At 34.3% G+C, this 13,048-nt stretch overlaps 1 protein-coding gene across 1 annotated transcript in view; it reads right to left on the bottom strand.

The window, feature by feature from the left end:
- Nucleotides 1-3,129: 3,129 nt before the first annotated feature.
- LOC150098255 (tubulin-specific chaperone A-like) overlaps nucleotides 3,130-13,048 on the bottom strand; it is a 75,856-nt gene continuing 65,937 nt past the window's right edge. Inside the window, exon 4 of the mRNA XM_090406691.1 lies at nucleotides 3,130-6,429. Coding sequence (XP_090262817.1) covers nucleotides 6,346-6,429 — 84 coding nt within the window. The 3' untranslated portion in view covers nucleotides 3,130-6,345. The remainder of the gene's footprint in view (nucleotides 6,430-13,048) is intronic.

Raw genomic sequence — 13,048 nt, 5'->3', positions numbered from 1 at the left:
ACTCACCTCCACTTCATTAACCACAATTCCCGTATAATCTACTGGTTTATTCGTTTCTGCAATGTCACCACCTGGATGATATACTTTTGCAAAGTGCTCACTCAGTAACTCAACTATCTCAACTGATTCAGTTACCTCCCTACCATCGGCATTCTTTAAAATCAATCTGCCATGTACATTTTTCCTTTTACTTGCTACATATCTAAAAAACTGTTTAGGATTCTCTTTAGCCTGCATGGCCAATGTTCTTTCGTAATCCTTTTTTGCTTTTCTTACCACACTCGTCACCCTTCTGGCCTGTGCTTTATACCGTTCATGTGCCTGCCGGTCACCCTTCTCCTTAAATTCCCTCCATAGTTGTTTCTTTTTTTGCAACTCAAGCTTAATGGTGTTATTCATCCATTTAACCCCTACTTGATTTATTATTCGGACTCTAGGTATACAGTCAGCCATTGCGTCATGCAAGCACTTCTTAACTACCTCCCATGCACTATCAACTTCTAGTCCTTGCAGTTGTACATGCCATGGCACTGAACCAATCAAACTCCTAAGCTTGTCATACTTTCCAGCCCGATAATTCCACATGTACCCTGTCTTAATTGAAAATTCTACACCTTTAGCCACCTCCCAAGTTAAGACCCTATGATCACTCTCACCGATTGGTGGCAATGTGGTCATATTTGTTACAGCCAAATCCTCAGATGTAATTACTAGGTCAAGCACTCTCTGACCCCTAGTATTTTCCATTACATGCTGTCGCAGATAGTTATCCCTTAATAACCGCATAAAATCCAGTTCCTTCCTCCCGTGTGTCCTCTCTGCAAAATCTCTGCAAAATATGCTGGAATATGCACAAGTCAATTATCTAAATTATATATATATAATCAGAAAATTAGAACACTGCCAACTTTTTACTTATAGTAGCTACAAGGGTGATCTTGAAAATGTTTGCAGAATAAAACTTTAAAAATTAAGTCATTATAGAGAAGCTGGTTGTTGATATATGGTTAAAAAGACAGTTTCGAATGTAGAAGGCACAAGGAACTTTTATTGTAAACAACTTCTGGCCTGTGGATTATGAAATTCTCATTTCATACTGTGGATTATCAGTCACAGTATGAAATGTGCTCTAGGTTTACAACAATCTGAGTGAGACTTGCATAAAAAAAAAAAAGATACAAAAAGTTCAAATAAGAATGAGTTATTTAGTCTCAAAAAGAGGTGAGTTCCCCCTTTGGATAATGATTCCCTCTTATCCTACTCGATACTTAAATTAACAGAGACAAATATACACAGACCTAGATGAAGGATTTAACTGTTATAATTAATCAAATTTGACATATATTATAAAATATATAATTGTGTATGTGTGTTTTAGTTTCAGGCTGTTATAATTCCAAAAAAATTACTAAATTCATTTCCCACACAAAATAAAATAAAAATAACAATTCTCTCTCTCTCTTCCCCCCCACCCCAACCACATTTCATTAGAGATCCCACTAATAAGTTAATTATTTATGCAAATCAATCAATCAATCGTTAGTGACATGTTCAAAGGCAACCACTTAAATGCTAAGTTTTAAAGATATGAGATGATTAAAGACAGAAGAGAAAGAAGGAAAAAATTAGTCATTTTAACAAATTACAGGGAGATTATTACCTTTATAAAGAGAGAAACTTAGTTTTAGAATTATCAGGATGGCCATCAAAACAGAGGAAAAAGCTAAGAGAATCTTCCTAGCACAGGAAGAGAGTACCGTCTTTGGCACTTTTCATTGTGATGTGTGGTCATGAGGGTTTCTAAAAAAGGAGTTCTCAATTTGTTTTAGTGGTACAGAACAGTGGAAAATATATTTGTCTTATGTTTACAGCTCTAGCATAATACTAAGGTCTCAGGTGATATCACAGCTGACTGACAAATGGAACATTGCATAACGTATGAATCACTCAAGAGAACTGTCATCCAAGGTTTTGATCTGATCTGATTTACGTTTCTTTTGGCAAGTATTGTTCTGACACTGGGAGGGAGGGATGGAGGGATGTAATCTCAAAATTGCAGCCCTATGACTGGATTCAACATAGACTGCAGTGCAATTTTCTTTAATACAAATTTAGTACTTAATCTCATTATATAATGCCACCTACGTGTAATGATTTTGGAAGATTATAGATTCATTACCCTTAATTAGGATTTAAGATAGTTTGAAAGAAAATGTGATATATTTAACATTTATGAAGGGATTTAGAATGTTTTTATGAATTTGTTATTTCTCTATGCCCAGATGAAAATAAAAACTAGACAAGACCGATATCTATCATTATATAATCAGACAACTACTACTTTCTTTTTTTCTCATCACATACACATTTTTAGTCAAAATCCTAATCCAATTCTCCATCAAAAATATATCTCTACACTCAATGATACAATAAACTATTTATACAATATTCAATAATAAATCTCTACACTATTCAACACTATTTTCTGTAGACCAATGATGAAGTTCTGACAGTATTCACTATCATAGAGAACTCACTAATCCTCACTAAGCACAGTCTCTGAAACATTCTAGAAGTTTGAAATGCTTATCACAGAAAATATATTTACCTTTAGCTGCCAGAACCAGTTTTTGAATTGCTTATGGTGGTCTATGGTGTCTGTGCACTTTCATAACTTGACTTCTCATCTATAGCATGCTTGCCTAAACTCCCAAACACTTATATACGTGCATGTGTCTATGCGCACACACACACACACACCCAAAGGATTAAACAGATGATCATCATTGATTGCAATGTTTGGATCAATTATCAAACTTCTAAACTAGCATTCTAAACTCTCAGACTATTAAAACCTCACAATTATCTGAAAAAACTACAAAGTTTAAAATTCAATTTAATTAAAATTAAATACTAAAAATAAAAAAATACGTTTACCAATTTTTCCAGTTGTTATGCATAAAAAAATCTATACTTCAATAATAATGTTTGTAAATATAATTAACCCCTATAACTGGCACAAGAAAAGCTAAGTAAGCACTTTTGGAAAATATTCTGCATCAGTTATAGATGAAAAAAAAAAAGATTTATTTTAAAAAAAATCCAAAGAGTTTACCAAAATGTATCATATTTTCCACAAAAACAACCTCAAATAACTTTATGAAAAAGTATAAAATCTTGGCTAAAACCTCTACATTCCAACACTATAGTTATACTGTTATCATTAATGGTAAAGAGAATAAAATCACCATTAATTATATTGAATGTTTTTCCAACACATCAATAACATCGCAGGTCATCCTTAATAATGTCATGGCAAACTTTTAACATACCATGCCAAGACCACCATGCACTACCTCTGTGTTGCTTATAACCTATACAGTCTGTTTTGCATAGTTACACTGTGGATCAGCATTCATTATGAAAAAATTATGGAGACCACCACTGTGTTAAGAGTAATAATTAATTTCCTGGCGGTTTGGCCTTCAGTTAAGATCATCATCTGAAGTATAAACAACAGAAAAACAAGTTATATTACAATTCAAAGACTATGACAAAGAATCACCAATTTGGTCAACCATTACTCTACTAGCTTGACATCTGGTTAAAAAAACAATAAAAACCTACATAGCTACAGTCCTGTTTTACATGGCCAGAGTAAAACAGTAGTAAAATTGTAAAATTGTTTTGTTGTGATGCAAGTAATGGGTCTTTCCAATAAATTCTGTATGAAGTATCCAAGGCATGATCAGAAAGTCCACAATTACCATTCACATGTAGTTTAATAACTTATCATAGCCATTAAACTCAATGTCAGTTTTGTTCCTATTTTCATCCAGTTTTGCCTATGTATGGCAAATTACAGGTGCAGTGAATATAGTACACTCTCGAGTGAGCTAGGGAAGGAAGGGAATCCTTCCTTGTATGTAACTTGTAGTTACATACAAGCAAACTCTTACCATTTCTCAAACCAAAACTTGATGTCATTAGCACACCTAAAAACAGAGCTATAAATATTTATTCCATTGAGTAAGTAAATACTTAAGCATGAATTACAGGTACTTTTCACAATACATTTCAAAAAAACTGGATATAGCAAAAATGCCACCAACAAAATTCTTCAGAAGTCTGGACCTAAAAATAAACTTACATTATGATAAAAGCTTAGCCATTCCAAACATTAAAGAGTTATCAGAATAAAAAGAAATGGAATGCTATACAGATGCAACCTTAATACTGCCTTTAAACCTCCTGCAAAATTAAAGAACTTATTCAACTCCTCCAAGGATCCCCTTCCTTCCTAGCTCACCTTGCAGTGTATGGTATACAGTGCACCTGTAGCTTGCTATAACAGGCAAAGCTGGATTCATGATTGCTATCAAGAAAAAGGAACACAAATGACACATTCAATTTGGAAATTATTGTAAATCAGAGCTTTCTGACGATGCTCTGGATACTCTACACAGAACTTAGAGGCATATTTTCCTTGCATCACATCAGAAACCTGGTATGAGCACAAATTTAAATCTGAAATTTGAATTAATCATTATAATCTTAGCAATAATGGTCTAATGGACACACATATTCGGACTCACGATTTTTTTATTCTCACAGGTCATAATAAATACTGCAGTACTCCAGGACTTTAGTCTTAATTTATTAATAAAGAACCATAGCCCTTATTTTAAATACTAATTAGGCCACCACTAATGCTGTATCATTAAAAGCTAATAAGATTTTTCTTCTGTCATGTAAAACAGGGCTATAGCTTTAATATAATTTCCCCATTCCCTTCACACACACAAGATGAGGCCAGTACAATACACTGGTTAAACAAATTAGTGATACTTTGGCACTGTTTGATTTGTAATTTAACTTGTTTCTCTGTATGTGTGTATGCCAATGACCCCAATATGAAAGTCACAACACTGGGAAATTAAAGTTTATACTCTTAACAAGTTAGTAATATCCATAATTTTAACATAATTAATAGTATTTTTTATTGATTATGAGTATTTTTTTATTTTAGGGAAAAGCCCAACAATATCTTCCTGAGATCAGAAAAGAAAACATTTTTAGAACAAATTTTTCCAGCAAGAAATGGAATTCAAATCTTAGATGTTTCTACCCATTTAAATGGATCATACATAAGACTTGACAGTAGATAAGGCCTCTTTTAACAGGGATTATACAATTGGTTAAAAACATGTTAAACTCTGAAATACTAACCTGGCATAAAAATTACACAAGTAACGTGACATTTTTAATAATTCTGTCTAACAAGGAACATTTAGAATGAAAATTTAGTGGTCTGTGAAAAAGTCATTTTTGCTTCATAACACCTTACTATTGTTGATTAAAACATCCCTGTAAAATTCCCAAGTGCTTACCATCACTAAGTTTTCTATTTTATTTTTTTACCCTTTGCACCAACTATCAGTCCTGTAGGTGTTCAATAGCACTTTGCAAGTTAAATGTTATTATTCCATCCATCTTCATCTTATGTGAGCAGAACAAAGCAAATTTATATGTCGAATACAAAAAAAAAAAGTTTTGAACAATTCATGTTAACATACATTACTTGAAAATAGCATGAAAAATTAAACTCGTACATCACTTTTTTTTTTTTTTTTAAAGTCATAATTCTAATTTTGATTTTTGGTAACATTCTGCACATACCAACTTACTATTTTAAGATTTGATATACAACTAGAGAAATTTTAAGACCTCTGCTAGGAAACCAAGTATAACATCTTCAGATGTTAAAAAGGGAATTATTCCATATATCTCCTTTACAAAAGACATTAATGACATAACACACGTAGCTATGCTATGCTTAACACAGGAGAAAAAAAAATCTGTGGAATTGGAAAAAAAAATTTATATGCTTAAATAATAAACTTTGAAATTTGAAAAAACTGAATTTTTTAAAATATAAACTTATGAAGTAATTATGACTAGTGTTTATTATTCGTGTTCATTAGATTAGTTATGGGATTAAAGACAATGACAGTTATACTGAGTTTGAGTTACTGAAGTGAATCATCATAATGCATCAAGGCTGCTACAAGCATTTGTTTCCTCAATTTTCTACAGTATGGTTTCACAGCCAGCTTCATAACAAAATCATATTTCACAATGATTGTTCTGTATTAATTATAATTTTATATTGTTTCCATTTTAGATTAGTAATTTCCAATTTACAAAATACAGAAAATATTTTTTTTTTAAAAAAAGTGGCAGATTTTTCTGAAATTATTTTTTTCCCACAAATAAAGTATAATCTCTTCATGCAGTAAACACTACATTCTTATCCACCGGCATATATTAAAAGTGATTGATAGCTTATCTTAATGCTGCTTCTGCTTCCTGAAGGATTATTTCAGCAACTTTATATTCCTCATTTTCAGCTAAATCCCTTTCAGAATCCTTTAAAAAAAAATATTCTGTTATTTCACTATGTTAAGATAATCAAGAAAACTAAAAATTTGAAAATACCGATAAAACTTCTGGAAATATCTACTCACTCTGCATTTCACAGATAACTACAGTTTCATCACCCCCCCCCCAACACACACAAGCTAATTTAAAGTACAGTACCATTATTATTATTATTATTACAGGCAAGTCCAGAGAGTTCTTAGGCTCATCAAGAGAGGCCCTAAACACCATGTCAAGAACTATTCAGCATTCGCACAGTATCTATCATACTTTGATTTGAACTCATTTACAGTCATGGCACCCACGACAAACTCTGGCAGCTAATTCCACTCATTCACCACTCTCCAAGTAAAAAACCTAGTTCAAATACTTTTGCTAATTACACTCTTGCTCAATGTCCATGGATGGCCCTAGTTCTCCCACCACCAGACCTGTTCTGAAAACTTTCCTCTGAATTAATCTTGTAAAAACTCTTCAGTGATTTGAATGTCTCAATCATATCACCCCTTTTCTGCCTATCAACCAATTTCTGTAACCCACAGATCTTCAACCTGTTCTCGTAAGGTTAATTCCATAGACCAGCTATCATCTTGGTCACTCGCCTCTGGATCCTCTCTACCTCCTCCCCATCAAGAAGAAACCCTGGCACCCCTGGGCACAGTAGTCAAGATGTAGTCTTATCAAGGCTCGATACAGAGGAACAATAACTTGCTTGTCTCTTCTCGTCAATATATTCTTCAGGTATTATCCACTAGTATTATTTAGTATCTTCAAGTATTTTCCACTCAGAAAATAATTTTCAAGAAAACAAGTCCATCAAAACATAATGACGAAGCACAGAAATCAAAAATAAGCAAATACTTAAGCGTGATGGAAGTAGGTGTCTACTTATGATTTCATTATTTTCATAATAAGCAAATTTTAGCATATTGAAGAAAATGATATAATGTTGCTTTATATTGATATTATAATAATATGGTACAAATTGTGGTCTAATAAGAATATGTAAAAAAAAACAACTTCCAACTTTGTTTTCAAGGAAAGGTTAAAATAAATGTAAATTTTTTTATTTTTATGAAACCTGTGCTCAGAAATATAACATAAAGAGCTATCTATTTTAATAAAGAAACCTTGAAAATTACAACAAAAAATTTAAATGAAAAAATGTTTTCTTTATCAATCTGTTCTGCAACAAAACAACCCTTCTATGAAATCAGGGTTCATTAAATTGAATGGTGCTGCATTTACAATGAGACAGGTGAGGAGCACTGTCTATCAGTCAGTTTTACTAGATACAGTTCTTCAGTCATTTTTGTTGTAGTTGATTAAGGGTCATCACTCTACTTATTTTTGAAGGAAGAAATTCAGAACTTTCCCACTCTCCTGATGCTGTCAGTGTGACAAACATCTTTACAGCCGACCACAACATATTAAATTAGCATGCAACATCAGCCATACAGATTTACTTCTTTCAACTTCTTCATTGATGAAGTTCCAATTCAATTCCATTAACTTTTAGGTTCACAAGTTGTTTTACTAGCATCACTTTTTTTCTTTTTTTTTCTGGGGTCATCATAACCAAGTAAACAGGTCACCAATTCAAAAAATTGTGTTTAATTACCAAAGCTCATTTTTAAGAATAAAAATTGTTTGCTGAAATTCCAAAACAGCAGATCTATTAGTGCTCTAAGAGTCTTTTTAATGGAGTGTCATGTATCACGTGACACTAGAATGTTCTGTTTTGTTTCTCACCAATAAATTCCACTGACATCTTACTTTTGCTCATCTGCAAACCAATTCAGCAGTAAAATTCCCTTACCTTAACAACATTTATGTAGTTTCTGTATCCTTTCCTGCTGTGGGCATGGATGTCTGTGATTGTCTGTGGAAATACTAGTTGTGGCAGTGGGCAGTAGATGACGTTGGTGTAGTTGCAGTTGGTGGAGACAGAATTGTAGAGTAGGTGCCCTCCCTCAATGAGTCTTTGGACTCCCTGGAGGTGTCACGTAATAATAATAATTTTTCTTTATTTTATGGTATAACATCTTGTTGATTTACCGCTAAGTACATGCGTTTTATACTTGACGAGAAATTATATTTCCATTTTAATCATTAACTATGTGCAAGCAAAGGTGGATATGAATTGTTTTTGTGCCTAGTCTACTGTGTGTGCGTGCGTGTCATTAAGTATTGACCACCTCACAATTGCTTTGGTATGGCATGATGCAAAGCACACTTCCTTTCTGACATCTACACTGCTATGCATTATGGGAAGAGTAACTACCCAGACAACCAGTTTTAACCTTCATTAAGGTCTCATATCAATGATAGCCAGATCCAGGAAGAAATTAAGATTACTGATAACTGCTTTGACACAACAGATCAGCTGCAGTTTTTTCTGGATATTTGCCCCAAGACATTTGTTTGTTGTAGTCTACCACTAGATAATAGACCTGGGAATTTTTGAGCCTTTGGCTAGCCCATTTTGAACTTCTGGTGGCAAGTTTTTGAAAAACCTCATAAAAAACCTCATAAAAAACCTGTTCATTATGGTTTTGAGACATTTGTTTTGCATGCTCACTGTAGTCTACACTGCTTGGTAGATTAATGGATTAGGGTGGATGACAGCATTTGCAAAGAATTTTACAGTGTTTTCTAGTAAAACAGTTTTGATCTCAGAGATACTGACTTCTTGGTGAAGCCAAATATCTCAAGAGCTATGGTGTATGGAATGCTATTCTTAAATATTTGTTTTGGATTATCTGTAGTTTGTTAATGAATGAATCTGCTTTGCTACTCCAGACAGGTGAGCCACATATCAAGACTAGCTTGATCACCATCACATATAGGAGCAGCTTAAGTTCCATGCTTAGTAGACTACATTGGTTGAACATAGAACTTAAACCTATTAGTTCACTGGATGAGCCTTCCCCTCTTGTTATTTACTGATCTACTAATGTATACAGCAGCTTTTTATTACTGGCTAGTTATCTATATTTTGCAAATAAATCTTTCTCTCTCATCAAGTTTTTTCCTTCATTTTTAATTATGCCAATCATAAATGCAAATATGCATGTCTAAAAGTTACAGATGTTATGCAATCACTTCATCTCTTACAGCAACTTACTGGACACATATATACATAATACCACAACTGTAAAATTAATCCATTTGCCTTTAATGAAAAATATCTCTATTCAGACATGATCTTTCTCTTTTTATTTACCAATCAATCAAAGGTGTAAATATGTTGGTTCACATATTTACACTTTTAGTAATTTATATATACCAACAAAATTTAGGATTCTCCTTAATTATTATTTTCTACTATATCCTGAAACAAATACTCCACCCCCCCATGCAGATCTGGTTATAATCGAAGGACCTGTCACAACATTTGGCACATCTTCTGATACACGAACACTTGAGAAGGGACATCTTGTCAAGGTGAACATGTTAATCTCATCTGAAAGTTGGTTGCAGCATGTTTGTAGCATAGCTGATGTGGCAGCTGTTAATGCAGTTATCTACTTTTCCAAACTCAAAATTGAGTCAAATTTTTCCTTTGAGTTAATGGTTAGAACTGGACCAATAGATTCTTGTACAGTGATAATTAATTTTGTTCATTGATGGTATGGAGCAATTTGGGATATTTTTGTATTGAACCAGTTAAAGTACAACTGAGTTGTGGTCAAGAGCTGAATTGTCTGTTGTGCTTATTTGGTATTGGAATGCTATATTTTGTAGTATTGCTATGTCAAGGACATCAGGAAGTACTGCCACATAGCACATGGGTTCTGGAGGTCCTAGAATCAAGACGTTCTTGGAAGCAGCAGCAAAGTAAATGAAGGTATCTGTTTTGGTTGGTAGTTATGCTATTCTAGGCAGTGTGCTTGACATTCAAATCTCCTGGTATTAGCATTGTTCAGTTTGTCTAAAGTTTTAGTTAAGTCTCTTTCCAGTAGCTGTTTGGAGAGTTATATGCAAAGAATATTTTCTGGAGCCTACATTTGCAATTTGGACTTCCAGCTTCTAATTTCTATGTTGTCAGCAGCAGGATTTATAATTTCGTATTCTATGTGTTTGACAAATATGGCCATGCTGATAATAATGATCAAGGTAAAGAAGGAATAGCAATAGCATTCAACAGCACACATAAAGATAAACTACAAAATGAACAAAGAAACTTATTTATGTCTATGAATTCTCCCTAAGGAAATGGAGGAATTTTTTTAAGTCATTACAGAAAGCAGCTGACAAAGAAAACATTAAAATTGGTCCTTTCTGTAGATCTAAACAGCAGAGTAGGAAAGGAATCCCAACAGGTATATAGAAAAGTTTTGTGAAAATTTGGAGAAAAGAGCAGGAGGTAAGTATTATTATTACTATTACTATTATTACGGGCAACTCCAGGGAGTCATTAGACTCATCGAGGGAGGCCCCAAATCATATTCATCACAACTATTTGACACTCATACAGTATCTATCATACCTCGCCTTAAACTCATTCACTGTCACAGCATCCACCACAGACTCAGGGAGCACATTCCACTCATTCACTACTCTAAAAGTAAAGAACCCAGCTCTAACACCTTTACTAACCACACTTTTGCCCAGTTTCCATGGATGTCCCCTAGTCCTCCCACAACCAGCCCTGTTCTCAAAAATATCTTCTGAATTAATTTTATAGAAACCCTTCAGTAATTTGAATGTCTCAATCATATCTCCCCTCCTCCGCCTATCAACCAATTTTTGCAACCCACAAATCCTCAACCTGTTCTCATACGGTTCAACCACAGACCTGCTATCATCCTGGTCACTTGCCTCTGGATCCTCTCCACCTCCTCCCCATCAAGAAGAAACCTAGGTGACCAAATCTGAGCACAGTAGTCTAGATGGGGTCTTATCAAGGCTCGATACAGAGGAACAATAACCTGCTTGTCTCTGCTTGTCAACGTATTCTTCAGCAACCAAGTGATTTGATGAGCTGATTTGGCCACTTTTGCAATGTGTCCCCTAAATTTCAATTCCTTATCTACCAACACTCCTAAATCTCGTGCCTCATCAATTTCCTGGAGCACGGTTCCACCAATGCAGTAAACTGCCGCCAATCTTTTCACCCCAAAATGCATAACCTTAAATTTTGCCACATTAAATTGACATCCATTCTCCTTAGCCCAGACCTCCAATCTATCCAAATCATCCTGCAAAATTTTGACGTCATCTGCATTCACTATTGCCCTACCCAACTTCGCATCATCCGCAAACAAATGAACTGTTCCTCTCAGATCATTTCCTATATCATTAATGAACAAATTAAACAGCAGTGGTCCAAGAACAGATCCTTGTGGCACACCACTAGTCACAGGCCGTCTTGTGGACTCTACTCCCGAGTAAACCACTCTCTGATATCTCTCCGTCAACCACCCTCCTATCCATCTCACCAACCCTATGTCCATTCCCATATGCTGCAATTTACTGATTAGAATTCCATGTGGAATCCTGTCAAAGGCCTTGGCAAGGTCCAGTAGAATCACCGTAAACCCATTACCCTTATCCAGTTCAGCCGTCACTGTGTTATAATACGTGAGCAAGTTACTGAGGCATGACCTACCCTTCACAAAACCATGCTGTCCCCGATACAGTATCCCATTTTCTTCTATCCAATCTTGTATTTTCCTCTTGACTATTTTCTCTAAGACCTTGACAATGATTCCTGATATGCTAATCGGTCGGTAATTTACAACAGCAGTCTTGGAACCACCTTTATGCAGTGGAACTATTTTCCCCTCTTTCCAGTAATAATGTAAAGTAAAGTTCCAGTAAAGTAATAATGATGATGGTAAATACCTGCTAGATTTCTGTTCAAGATACGTACTAATCAATAACATTTCTGCATCAACATTAAAATGTGCAGAAATTCACATGAAGAGGAGACAAAAGAAAAAAGAAAAGTTATAGACTATATTATCACTGAGTGATATCTTCACACTAGTTCAGGAAACAGGGAATGTGAAATCTGAAGTGATCATTGCTTAACAAAATATAAATGAGTATCATATTGAAAAGAAATATCTAAGAATGTTTAAAAAAATTATAGTCAAGAAGCTTTTACAGATGAACAATAAGCTCAATTATACATATCAATTTCCTGATATATGTACCCTTAAGGAGTGTTCAGGCTACTATGCCAGTACAACATGATAAAGTTTACATTATTATTACTCTCTATCCACAATATTCCTCCAAATTAGTCTATTTGTGAGGACCCCAATATTGTCATATCTAACATTTTGTGCTTCTAGGGCCATTCTGACTGAATCAATCTACCTAGACCTTGGTCTTCCTATGGGTCTCTTTTCTGCCATCTTGGCATCAAACACCTGTTTTGCTAATGTTTCCTTGCCCATTCTATTTAAGTGGTCATACCACACATACCACCTTAGATTAGTCAAGAACAATGTCAAGTGCCTTTCTAATATCTTCATTTTTAATATAATTCTGAAACTGATGCCATCTGTTTACTCCCCTAATTTTTCACAGAATCTTCATATCTGTGGTCTCTAGTTTTGGATCAAGTGTTTTATTTCTAACCCAACTCTCAGAT

This window comes from Typopeltis vanoorti, chromosome 16 (assembly GCF_054136105.1).
Source record: "Typopeltis vanoorti isolate ZY-2024b chromosome 16, IOZ_Tvanoo_1.0, whole genome shotgun sequence".
Lineage (NCBI taxonomy): Eukaryota > Metazoa > Arthropoda > Arachnida > Uropygi > Thelyphonidae > Typopeltis > Typopeltis vanoorti.
The sequence above is the reverse complement of the archived record's forward strand: the minus strand, read 5'-3'. Positions and strand labels throughout refer to the sequence as shown.